General features: G+C 62.5%; 1 protein-coding gene across 1 annotated transcript in view; it reads left to right on the top strand.

Moving 5' to 3' along the window:
* CBFA2T3 (CBFA2/RUNX1 partner transcriptional co-repressor 3) overlaps positions 1–11,100 on the top strand; it is a 79,104-nt gene that overhangs the window by 39,448 nt on the left and 28,556 nt on the right. The window contains exons 2-3 of the mRNA XM_026447377.2: positions 3,231–3,383; positions 6,605–6,679. Coding sequence (XP_026303162.1) covers positions 3,263–3,383; positions 6,605–6,679 — 196 coding nt within the window. The 5' untranslated portion in view covers positions 3,231–3,262. The remainder of the gene's footprint in view (positions 1–3,230; positions 3,384–6,604; positions 6,680–11,100) is intronic.

The raw sequence follows: 11,100 nt of genomic DNA, 5'->3' as shown, positions 1-11,100 counted from the left end.
CCCGCACCCTCACCCCCCTCCTCCCCAGGTCCCTCATGCACGCCACCCCCTTTCCTTCCCAGGTCCCTCCACAGGTCCTGGCCAACTCCCAGGCTGTTCTCTTGGCCACAAATGTTGTTCCCCTACCTCTCCCCACTCACCTCTCATCTTCTCCGAGGGTCCTTGTCACTTTCTGCTTTCTCGGGTGGAGTCTGCGCCAGGGGCAGCCCTAGGAGCAGGTCCCGGCCACAAGTTGCTCCATGAGCCGTGGCCTGGTTTTCTTGCGTGCCAGGCAGGGCGTGGGGACCTCGCCTTCATCATCCGTCACCTGGCTTCCTCCACATGTACAGAGGAGGAAAGTGAGGCTCAGAGGGGAAGAGGCTCTCCTAGGCCACACGGCCAGGAGCACTCCAACGGGATTCAACAGACACCCGTGAGGTCCCATCACCTGCGCGGCTGCCCCTGCACAACCCGGGGTGGAGCCTGGAGAACGGAGGGGAGGACACCACCAGCTCCCCGGCGTGTTCCTCAGGCACGGGGCCTCCTGCCCCTGCAGGCTCCGTTCGACCTCAGGTTTGAATCCCAGACCTGCTGCCCCTAAAAGGAGGCGAGCATGTTGATGACAAGCAGGAACTTTGGAGTCCTGCAGAGCCCTGGCCCTGTGGGGGCAACACCAGGTCATGGCTCAGATCCCGGCACACAGCACACTCGCTGTGTGACCTTGGGTAGATGACTTCACCTCTCCAAGCCTGGTCCCTCCTGGTAAAACGGGCTGATGGTAGCATCGGCCGCAGAGGGTCTCCACGAGGGTGAATGACTCATCAGTATCTGTAGAGCACTGAGAGGCTCCCTGCAGTGAGCCGCTATCCAGGTCTCTGAAGTAAGAGGACGGGCCCCTGTTCTGCCCAAAGGGAACCACACGAAGTCCCCGACTGCTCCGGGCGCCGGCAGGGCACTGTCTGTTCTGGCTTCGGTATCCAGAGTGTCATGAGCACGCAGGTGGTGGCCATAAGCCCTTGTTGGATGATGGCTGTGGCAACTCCTTGCGCTGTGGCATGATGGCCCAGAGTCTCCCGGCCGCCCTCTCCACCTTAGGAAATGTGGCATGTCCGTCCATCGTATGAGCGCCCGTCCAGCACCCGGCGCCAGCTCCTCAGCGGGGCTGTCAGCATCCATTTCTGTTTTATTCGAGTATCGTGGCTCGAATGTAGCCGCCTCCGTGGGAGGGCTTTGGAAAGTCCAAACAGAGCGTCCCCAGTGTCCTGGACCCGTGTCCCCAGAGCCAGCCTGGCGTTTGAAGCTCTCGGCCCCATCCCTGCCTGCTCCCTTCTGGGTGTGCCCAACCCATGCTGGCCCAAAGGCAGCCTGGTCTGGATGGGCTGCACCCTACAGGACACCCCGCCACGTTCGCCTTCTTTGGATGTCACCAGGGACTGGCCACCGGCCCTGCAGCCAGGCGGTGTTGACGGCCCCCACAGCTGCGGCCGCACGTGTGCCCAGCCATCAGCCTCCCGACAGGCGGGTAGCCAGGAGGGGCAGGGCGCCCTGCAGGAGGGAGGCCAGCGGCTGTGCGGAGGGGACAGCAGGTGCTGTGAGGCCTGGGTGGCTGTTTACTGGCTGCTTCCTCCCCCACCATTCCCCACAGCAGACAGGGGGCTGCTCTACTCCTGCCTGGAGCACCAGGGGCTGGTTAGAGCCCAGGCGCCACGGCCGTGAGATGTTGGGCAGGACCTCAACACCTCTGAACTTCTCTGCTCCTCTGTGAAAGGGGCAGGCAGCGAGAGGCTCAGGCGAGGTTGGCACCGTATTTGGCACGTGATAGCTGCAGAAGTCATTTATCCATCATCTTCCAGAGGCCGCATGGCCCTGGCCGCGGCTGGATGTCTCCGTCTGACAGTGGGGCTGGGACCCCGGGAATGGGGAACGGGCAGAAGCAGGGGTAGCGCCCACAGTTCACTAATAAAGCGACAGACACCAGTCCCCAACTGTGGCCTCACCTGCTTCATGCCCCGGGCCATGGGCGAGACCCACATGTGTTAGCAGGAGGAGGCTGCAGGGCAGTCCAGGTTTTAGCAAGTAGAGGATGCCCTCCTTGCTGCTCTAAGCCGCTGAGGCCCCCGAAGTCCCAGGTCTTTCTGCCTTGCCTTGGCACTGGCTGACCTTGACTTAAGATGAATGGGGAGGCCCAGGGGCTTACACCCGCACCCCCTGCAGAAAATGCTGCAGACAGGGTGCTGGCTTGGCCTCCTGGTGTCTCGGGCAGGTCTGTGCTGCAGGCCCTGCTCTCTGGATGGCGCAAAGGGGCTCAGTGACCACCAGTCCTGCCCACCAGCGCCTTGAGCACTCTCCCACCCTCCCCGCACACAGCTGGCCCTGGGCAGAGCTTCTCAGACTTCAGGGAGCCTCAGACCACGAGAGAATCTTGTTCAGCTGCAGGTTCTGATTAATCAAGTGTCCTGGCATTACCACCTGCCAGTGGGCAGCGCTCAGCGTGCCCAGGCCTCGGCCATCCCGAAATCAACGCTTCCTCTGCCTGCTGGTGGCTGCACTCGGCGTGGCCAGGCCTCGGCCATCCTGAAGTCAATGCCACCTCTGTCTTGGCTGTTCCTAAGAATCACTGGGGCAGAAGACCGTGAAAATGGAGGTTTTGCCGCCCTAGATGGCCTGCCTGCTGGGCTCTCCCTAGGCATACACCACCCCCCGCCTGCCCCCAGCCCAGGGGAGCCTGTTAGCATCGGAAAGTGGAAGAGACTCTTAGAACTATGGCCTCTGGGGCCCGGACCAGCAGCAGCCCCACCTGGGAAGAAGTTGGAAATGCAGGTTCTGGGTCCCAGCCTGACCTGCTGAGTCAGAACTCGGGGGAGAGGCTGCGGTCTGTCTGAACAGCCCCTGGGGGATGCTCATGGAGGCGGGAGCATGGCACCGCTGCCTCGGGGCACTGCCCACTCCTGGTCTGTAGAAGCCTCAAACCTGGAGTGGGGTGTGGCTCTCCCAGGGCCACCACACACCGAGGGCCCCAGCTCCAGCTTGGCTGGTCACCTGAGATGAGCTGGCCCAAGCCCATCCTCCGGCCTGGTTCTGCCCCCGAGATCACCTGCAGGTGGGACGTCAGCCACCTGTCAGGGCACCTGGGGCAGGCTGCCCCAGCGCTGGACAGCCACTTGGTGGGGCCTTGGCTGGGAACCGTGGGGCTGTGGGCGCTGGCCTCTGTACTTAGCCCGCTTCACCCACTCTCTCTCCTTTGGTTGCAGCCCCTGTGGACAGGAAGGCTAAGGCCTCAGCGATGCCGGACTCCCCAGCGGAAGTGAAGACACAGCCCCGGTCCACACCCCCCAGCATGCCGCCCCCACCGCCTGCCGCGTCCCAGGGGGCCACACGCCCCCCCTCCTTCACGCCACACACACGTAAGTAGCCCCCACCTGGCAGCCGAGGGCCAGGTGTTTCAGGGCAGCCCCTTGTGTTGTGTGAAATTCCGAGCTTCCTGCCCAGAGCCGGTGGGCACCTGCTGTGAGCCCTGAGTGTGAGGAGCTCATGTGGCATGGCCCAGAGCCCAGGCTTGGCAGGTTCAAATCCCAGCTCCCTGCTTCTCACTACGTAGCTCTGGGCCAGGTCCTTGCCCTCTGGGGGCTTGGGCTTCCTCTTCTGCAGTGAGAGTCCTCCCAGGGCTGTGGTGGGGCCCGGTGAGTCCACACAGGCCTTGCAGCAGAGCCAGCCGTGGGCCTTGGGTCAAAGCCGGCCGCTGTGCCTCAGGCTTCCTGCCTCATCTGGCAGGCCCAGGGATGCTCATCCAGAGGGAATGTGGAGCTCGGACGGGGTCCGGGGCTTCCCCAGGGTCACACAGCAGGTCACCTGTGTACAGGCCCCCTGGAGGGACCGCAGGAGCGGCTCTGGCCTTGGAGGGGCTCAGATCCCAGGAGCTCGGCAGCCCGACTGAGCACGGGGGCCAGGGTGGGGGCCTCAGCACAGGAGGCCGGAAGGGCGGGACCTCGAGAAGCTCTGAGGCCTGACCTTGCTGGCCCTGGGCAAGGGGTTGGCCATGCTTGGCGCACAGAGCCGCTGAGGGTGGGCTCTGGGGGGCTCTGGGGGGCTGTGGGGCAGGGAGCAGCCAGTTCTCATCGCGGTCAACCCCGAGGCTTGGCTTTGAGGACGGAATTGGTGCTCTGTGGCCCAGTTGCTGGGCCGGCGGGGTGGGCAGCGTCCCGGCCCCTCAAGGCCGGGGGCTCAGGAGGGCATCTCAGTGTCTGCAGGGGTGGAGACTCCATGTTCCACCTCCACATTCAGAGGCCAGAAAGCTCTGAAACTCAAATGAAGCCCTCTCCGTGGGAGGAGCCTGAGACTTCTGTCCCGCTGGCCCCGGGTCCCCCACAGGCCAGGAAGAGCTGCTTCCTCCGTCCCTTTATGTCACGACTGTCCACAGAGCACCAGGTGGCTATGGGCCAGGCCTGGCTCCCTCCCTGGCTCTGCCCCTGAGGCTGGGGGCCCGCTCCGCCGAAGGCTTTGGCCGTCATCTCCCCTGCATCTGGAAAGAGCACTGGCTGTGGGGTCAGGCAGCAGATTTGCAGCCCTGTTTGTGGGATGCTGGCTCCGAGTCAGCCTCCTGACTTGGTTGGGGAATGGGGTGACCCAGCAATGGGGTGCCCCAGGTGTGCCGCCCAGAGGCAGGTACAGCTGGAAATGTGCCCAGCACTCAGTAGGAGCCAAACAGCCTAACACCTATTCCCTGCACCCCTGGGGCCTCCACGTGTCATGGGGCCCGTACTGGGGGCCAGCCCTGCCTCCGACAGTCAGGATGCCACACTCACGATTTTGCGGGTCCTGGAGGACGGCAGGCCCAGCATGCAGGTCCTGGCTCTGCGGAGCTGGCCACAGTTTCTAGTGAGAGGTTGGCTGGGCTTTTTCTCACATGTGCTTGTCACACGGCGATGTGGCTGGGCTGGAATCACCCTTCCCTCTCTTCCGGAAGAGCCCTCCCGTCTGGTACGAACCACGGGCCGTCTCTTTCCACCAGGCAGCTTGCGACCACACCGAGCCCGCATAGGTAGAGAGGGGAGACCACTGGTGTGTTCAATTCGCAGCGCACCCCAGCCCTGGGGGAGGAAATGCTCAGGACGGACCACAGGAGACCCGGCCATGGGTGCAGTGCCTAAAACGCCCACTCCACAGACCTCAGGCCCCAGTGTCAGGGACAAACGCCGTGGGCTGAGCCTGGTTCCCCAGACCCTCAAGGGTGCGTCTCCCCGACCTGCTTCTCCCCGGGCACCAGCAGCCTCTGCTTCGAAGGTGCTGGTCTGGGGACCCGATGCTCCTGGCTGGGGGTGGGGTGGGATCAGCGGAGCCTCAGGCTCTGCTTCCGGCGACCTGGGAACAGTTGTGAGGGCAGCCAGCATGCCTGGGGCTGGGGTCCTTCCCGCCCCCTCCACTCTCAGCCCACCTTGGGGTCAGGTTTCTGGGGTGAGGTCCCAGCTGGTTTAAGGAGTGTGAAGGTTATGAAAGAGAGAAGCAGGTGCTTTTTCTTTTCTAAGCCGACACTGCAGTCCCACCGGGCTGTCAGGAGCATTAGTCTGAGGCTCTGGCTGCCCCTGAGGTGGCCTCAGATTCATCGCCTAATCCACGCAATTCCCTGAAAGCCAGGTGGTTGGCCGCACCCCTGCCCCTGGCTGGTGGGTGTCCTTGAGGGGCCACAACTCGGTGGCAGAGCCCTGCCGGGAGGCTCCTCCCCAGGGACTGACCTCTGAGCCAAGCTGATGGGAGACTAAGCTTGAACGGAGACTTGAGGGCCGAAGTTTTTCTTGCCCACTGACTGCCCTGGGAACAAATTCATCTTGGAGTTGAAGCTGCGGTGCTGCTGCGGGAACGGGGCTGGAGGGGGGAGGAATATAAGGAGCAGGGACCCAGATCAAACTCCTCTAAAGCTGGGAGGATGCTTAAAGGGCTAAGGCTTTACCCTGCCTTTGATTACCCCCTTGACAGAGAACTCACTACCTGCTTACAGAGCTCCAGCCTGTCTTCCTGTGGCCTTCGCCACTGACTTCAGCTTGGACAAATTCAATCTTTCTTTCTTCATTTATATAGTGGAGATGGGGACTCCCTACATCACCCAGGCTGGTCTTGAACTCCTGGGCTCAAGCTCTCCTCCCACCCCAGCCTCCCAAAGTGTTGGGATTACAGGCATGAGCCACCGCGCCCGGCCAAATCTTCCTTCCTGTTTGGTGCTTCCTCCTCCAGCACTGACCCAGGGCTTTATTTGAGACTCCAAGCCAAGTCTCAGATCACTTTTAGGACATGCAGCTTCAGCCCAGGCCCCTGAGGATGGTGCTGATGGGGTCACAGGTGCCTTCTGGGAAGAGGATGTTGAAAACGAGGGGCCCTGCCCCTGCTCATAGAGAAGCCTTGGTTCTTATAGACTCTGGAATGGTCTTGTCAAAAATGTGGCCCTTAGAATCATCCACTCTCAGAGAAGGAAACTGAGGCCCAGAGAGCGGAGTGGCCTGGCCCCGGGTGGTGACAGAGCCCCATCCAGAAAATCGCTCTGAGAAGTAGGAAAAGGCGGCTGCGGGCGCCCCTGAGGGCAGAGTCTCCTGCCCACGCCCCTCCTGACAGCGTGTTTTTCTTATTTTGCTTACAGATCGAGAGGACGGGCCTGCGACGCTGCCCCACGGCCGTTTTCATGGCTGCTTAAAATGGTCTATGGTCTGTCTCTGTAAGTAAAATAACAAAAACCGCAGGCCTTCCCGGAGATCTTCACCGCAGCACCCTCTGCGGGCCCAGCACTGCCTCCCTGGGGGTGCCGGCACTCCTCCACGGCCTCCACACCCTCAGCATTGCCTCTGTCATGTGGGTCCTGCGTCCTTAGGGAGAAGAGGGCGCAGGCGGGCAGAGCCGCAGGGTCCCTGCATCCCACAGACCCTCCGCTCCAAGCTGCAGGGCTTCAGGCAGGAGCAGAGCCTCTCTGAGCTCTCCTTCCCCAGCAGCAAAACATGGCCAGTGGGACTGACCATGAGTGCAGAGGGAAGGGGCGTGACACTGTCCCTGGCAGGCCTGTAGCTCAGCCATGTCTGCTAGGGCAGACCCCACCTACCTGGAGTCCCAGCTGCAACTCTTCCTGCCAGGGTGACCTTGGCCAGGTGCCACCACCTGTGCCTCAGTTTCCCCACCTGTAAAATGGAAGTCATCATGGGCCCTGGTGCCAAGGGTGATCTCCAGGAACCATGAGATGGTGGGGCCGGGCACACGCTGGGCGCTCAGCAGACTTGAGTCTCCAGCAGACATTTGCGTCGACGGGCGTGGCCCATGGCAGGTGTTCAGGGAGCACGGGCTCTTAACAGGCGGTGTTTAGAGTTTTTCTCAGCCAGTGAGTGCAGCCATGCTCGAGCCCATCAGCCAGACTCCGGTCCATCCCTACCAGCCAGCCTGGCAGTATGGCCCAGGTGTGGCTGTCGCGTCACTCCCGGCTCTAAGAATGAGGGTGGCAGAACAACTGTGCGTTGTTTCTGTTGCACGGGGCTGTCCTTGTCACAGCTGTTATTCTGTGATGGGCCTGGCCATGCATCCGCGCCTGGCATGCAGCTCCTGGACAGTGGCTATTGTCACCCACTGTGTGATCTTATGGATGGCAAAGATGGTGAATCCCAGCTCCTGGAGCCACCACAGCAAGGAGCAGGGGTGACAGGAGGGGCTGCCTTAGGGCTGTGTCCCATCGGACCCCCCCACCAAGGCTTTGATGCTGGGGGAGCCGCGGGGGTGCTCGCGTGTGCCCCCAAACCTCAGCTGGGGACACGTGTGCCCCCAAACCTCAGCTGGGGACACGTGTGCAGTCTAACTTAGTAACACACCTGTTGCGGGAGTGAAAGCACTTGTGCCGCGGTTATTTTCGGCGTCTCTTTAGCTGCTGAGACTGCCCGGCAGCGCGGGAGGGAGCGCGCGGGCAGGCGAGGGCGAGCAGGCCGCTGGAAGGACCAGGCACCCAGGGCAAGGCTGGTAAGCGCACCTAAGGGAGGGCCAGGCCCAGGCCGGCCGGGGCGGTGGGCAGGGGCCCCGGTGTGCACCGTGGCGGTCTGAGAAGCCACTGGAAGGTCCACAGTCCCGGTGACAGTCCTGCGTGTCCTGGAGAAACCAGCCTCCCACTGTGGTGAGATCTCCCATGGTGACGGGCCGTCTCCTGGCCTGGCTGGGTGACCGCAAGTGGCTGTCTTCAGTCTTGACGGGGTGTGTGTGTGTCAGAGTCCACCGTGTGGCCAGTTGGAGCTCACCAGTGAGAGGGAAACTCAGCAGTGTGGTGGGGTCCTCCGGACAGAACCTCAGAGAGCAAGAGACCAGGGGCTCAGTGCATCCTGCCTCAGTGTCCACTGTCCCCCTGGAGGAGGGAAAGCCCCAGAACACGGTGCCATTATCGGTGCCACGCACTCCAGAGGGCCAATGCGTCCATCCTGAGCCCAGGAAGGCACTGCCGAGATCATTCAAGCCAGAGGCACAGACAGGCTACCCTCTACGCAGGCCGCCCCTGGTTGAGGGGAGCGCCGCTCAGAACGCCGTGTGGAGGTTCACGGCCCCAGCAGCAGAGGTGTCTCAATTTTGCAGCGAGCCCGTAGGAACGACCGAGGCCACGTGTGCATTCAAGGTTTTATGGCATATCTGACCTTCAGTTAGTGGTTTCCAGAATTCCAGTAGGTATGGGGGCCATTTACTGCCACAGCCTCACATATCACCCAAACCATAAAACCAGTCGGGATGGAGCCACTGACCTGGGGGGTGACCTGACCTGGGCAGTGAAGGAGAGGCCAGGGAAGCCTAGGTCTGGCCTGAGCGACTCCAGCTGGGGACACACGGTACAAAGGAGTCACTGCCATGCTGTCCCTTGATCCCTGGAGCCCCACTTGGAACTCCGGGATGGGTTGGGAGCCATTTGCAAATGAGGAAACTGAGGCTAGGCGCCGAGTCTGAGTCATAGGGCACGTCTGGGCCTGGCGGCCAGGTCCTCGCTCCTAACCAGGGCAGCTTCCCCCAGCCCTTGCAGGCAAGGTTGTGTCTGTCTGGACGTCCTTACCACACTGGTGTGTCTGAGGGCCTCTGCGGTGCCCCCCGCCCTTCTGGCCTCCTCCTGCAGACCCTGCAGTGGGTATCTGTGAGGCCCAGGCTGGAGCAAGAGCAGAGTGAGCACTGGGCCCCAGGGGAGGCCGTCATTGTGGGCACATCTGTTCCGCCCTCTCCACCAAGAACATTCTGAGCACAGGGCTGGCGTCACCCTGTCCCACTGTGCCCAGCGCTGGTTGCTCGGTGTGTGGGTTCTGCCGGGGACAGGAGACGGTCTCGGGGAGCCACGCTGCCCTGCTGAGTGTCTTTGGTGCCTCGGTGCCCATCTGCCGCGTGGAATGTGTGTGATGACCGTGCAGCCTGTGTGTGCACAGATGCAGAGCCCAGCCTGGGCCACAGCACGGCTCCCTGACCCGAGAGGCACGTCGCAGGTGCCACTAGACTGCGGTCGGGAAGGTGAGAGCCTCAGGCAGCTTCTGGGAAGGTGGAGTGGAGGAAGCCAATGGCGGCCACCTAAGGGTTACTGGAGGGACACTTAGAGAAGGTCTGACCCCTCAGAAGGGCCTCGGTGGAGGTACGGGCTGGTCAGTCAACCTTGGGAGGGTGTGGCCCCTTCCAGCCCAGGCCTGCAGGAGCAGGTAGAAAGGGAGGCCAGGCCCAGCCGGGGCCACAGCTGTGGGGACGCAGCCCAGGAAGGGGGCCCGGCATGTGGGCCCCCACGTCCCATGTTCCCTCCCGTCCAGGCAGAGTCCACAACACTCAGCAGGGTCACCTCCCAGGGCCAGGTTAGGATGGGCAGGGCTGGCCTGATCTGAGGGGTACACCAAGACCCCCCACTATCCAGGGCACATGAAGTAAACAGCACGTGCCTACCGGCTTCCCAGGAGGAGCTGCTGCACCAGCCCAGCCCAGGGGCGTCTCCATCCTGGAGAAAGGGTTTTCCTCTCCTCCTCGGCACACACAGGCCCCGCCAGGCCTCAGCCACAGGCGTGAACATGCGGCTGGAGCCTTGGAGGAATTCGGCCCTGAGGGAGCAGGTGGCTCTGAGCTGCCCCCACCCCCAGACGCACACTCTCAGCAAGGGCAGGGGTGGGCTCCCTGGAGAGAGGCACTCGGGGCCACAGTGGAGCAAGAGAGACGTGCGTGAACGTCATAGCCGTGCGTGCGTGTGTGCATGTGTGTGCGCGTGTGTGCATGTGCATACCTGTGTGCACGTGTGTCCATGCGTGTGCATGCGTGTAAGGGTAGTGGGGGGTGAGTGGACGCAGGGAAATGGAGGGCTCACTCCGGGAGCAGGGGAGTTGGTACCCTGTGTAGGGAGCGTGTCCTTGTGCAGGAGGTGGGAGCCAGTTGTGAGTGTGTGTGGGGTTTCGGTCATCCTGACAGCAGGAGTTGGCCAGGACTTCACGCCTTCCAGAGGCATCTAGTCCCCCTCCCATCAGCAAGGGACTTGGGAGCCCTGTGACCTCTGACCTGTCTGCAGAGCCTAGAGGTCGCCCCTCAGGCTCCTGAGGCCAAGGGCACAGGGTGCAGGTGTCCCGGGCACAGGAGGGCCACCCTGGCCTCCTTGCAAGAGGCTTGGCCTTAGCTCTGTCACCTGAGAAAAGGGGTGAGGCCCAGCCCTGGGACCTTCCATAGCAGCCCCATGTCTGCCAGGCCCCTGGAACGCTGACCCCAATAGGAGGGCCAGCCAGGCAGTCACGTCTCAGTGGCCAACAGGCAGCCCTGCAGTGCACTCCTCAGCTGTTCCTTATGTCACCTGCTTGTCCTCAACATGCGCTGGTCTGTGTGCACATGCATCTGTGTGTCCAGCCACTAGAGGCAGGAACCCACCCAATGTGTCCTTGGGTGTCCCAGCTCCTCTGCCCCCTGGAACCCCATTAGCCCAGGTGTTGGGGCAAATGAAGGCATTGCTGGCAGCTGGGAGTCACCTGTCTGGAACGTTGCTCAAGGCTGGGAGACACATGTAGGAGGGACATTGCTCAGGGCTGGGAGACACTTGTTTTGGGGACATTGCTCGGGGCTGGGAGGCACCTGTATGGGGCATTGCTCGGGGCTGGGAGGCACTTGTTTTGGGGACATTGCTCGGGG

This window comes from Piliocolobus tephrosceles, chromosome 17, assembly GCF_002776525.5.
Source record: "Piliocolobus tephrosceles isolate RC106 chromosome 17, ASM277652v3, whole genome shotgun sequence".
NCBI classification, from domain to species: Eukaryota; Metazoa; Chordata; class Mammalia; order Primates; family Cercopithecidae; genus Piliocolobus; species Piliocolobus tephrosceles.
The sequence above is the reverse complement of the archived record's forward strand: the minus strand, read 5'-3'. Positions and strand labels throughout refer to the sequence as shown.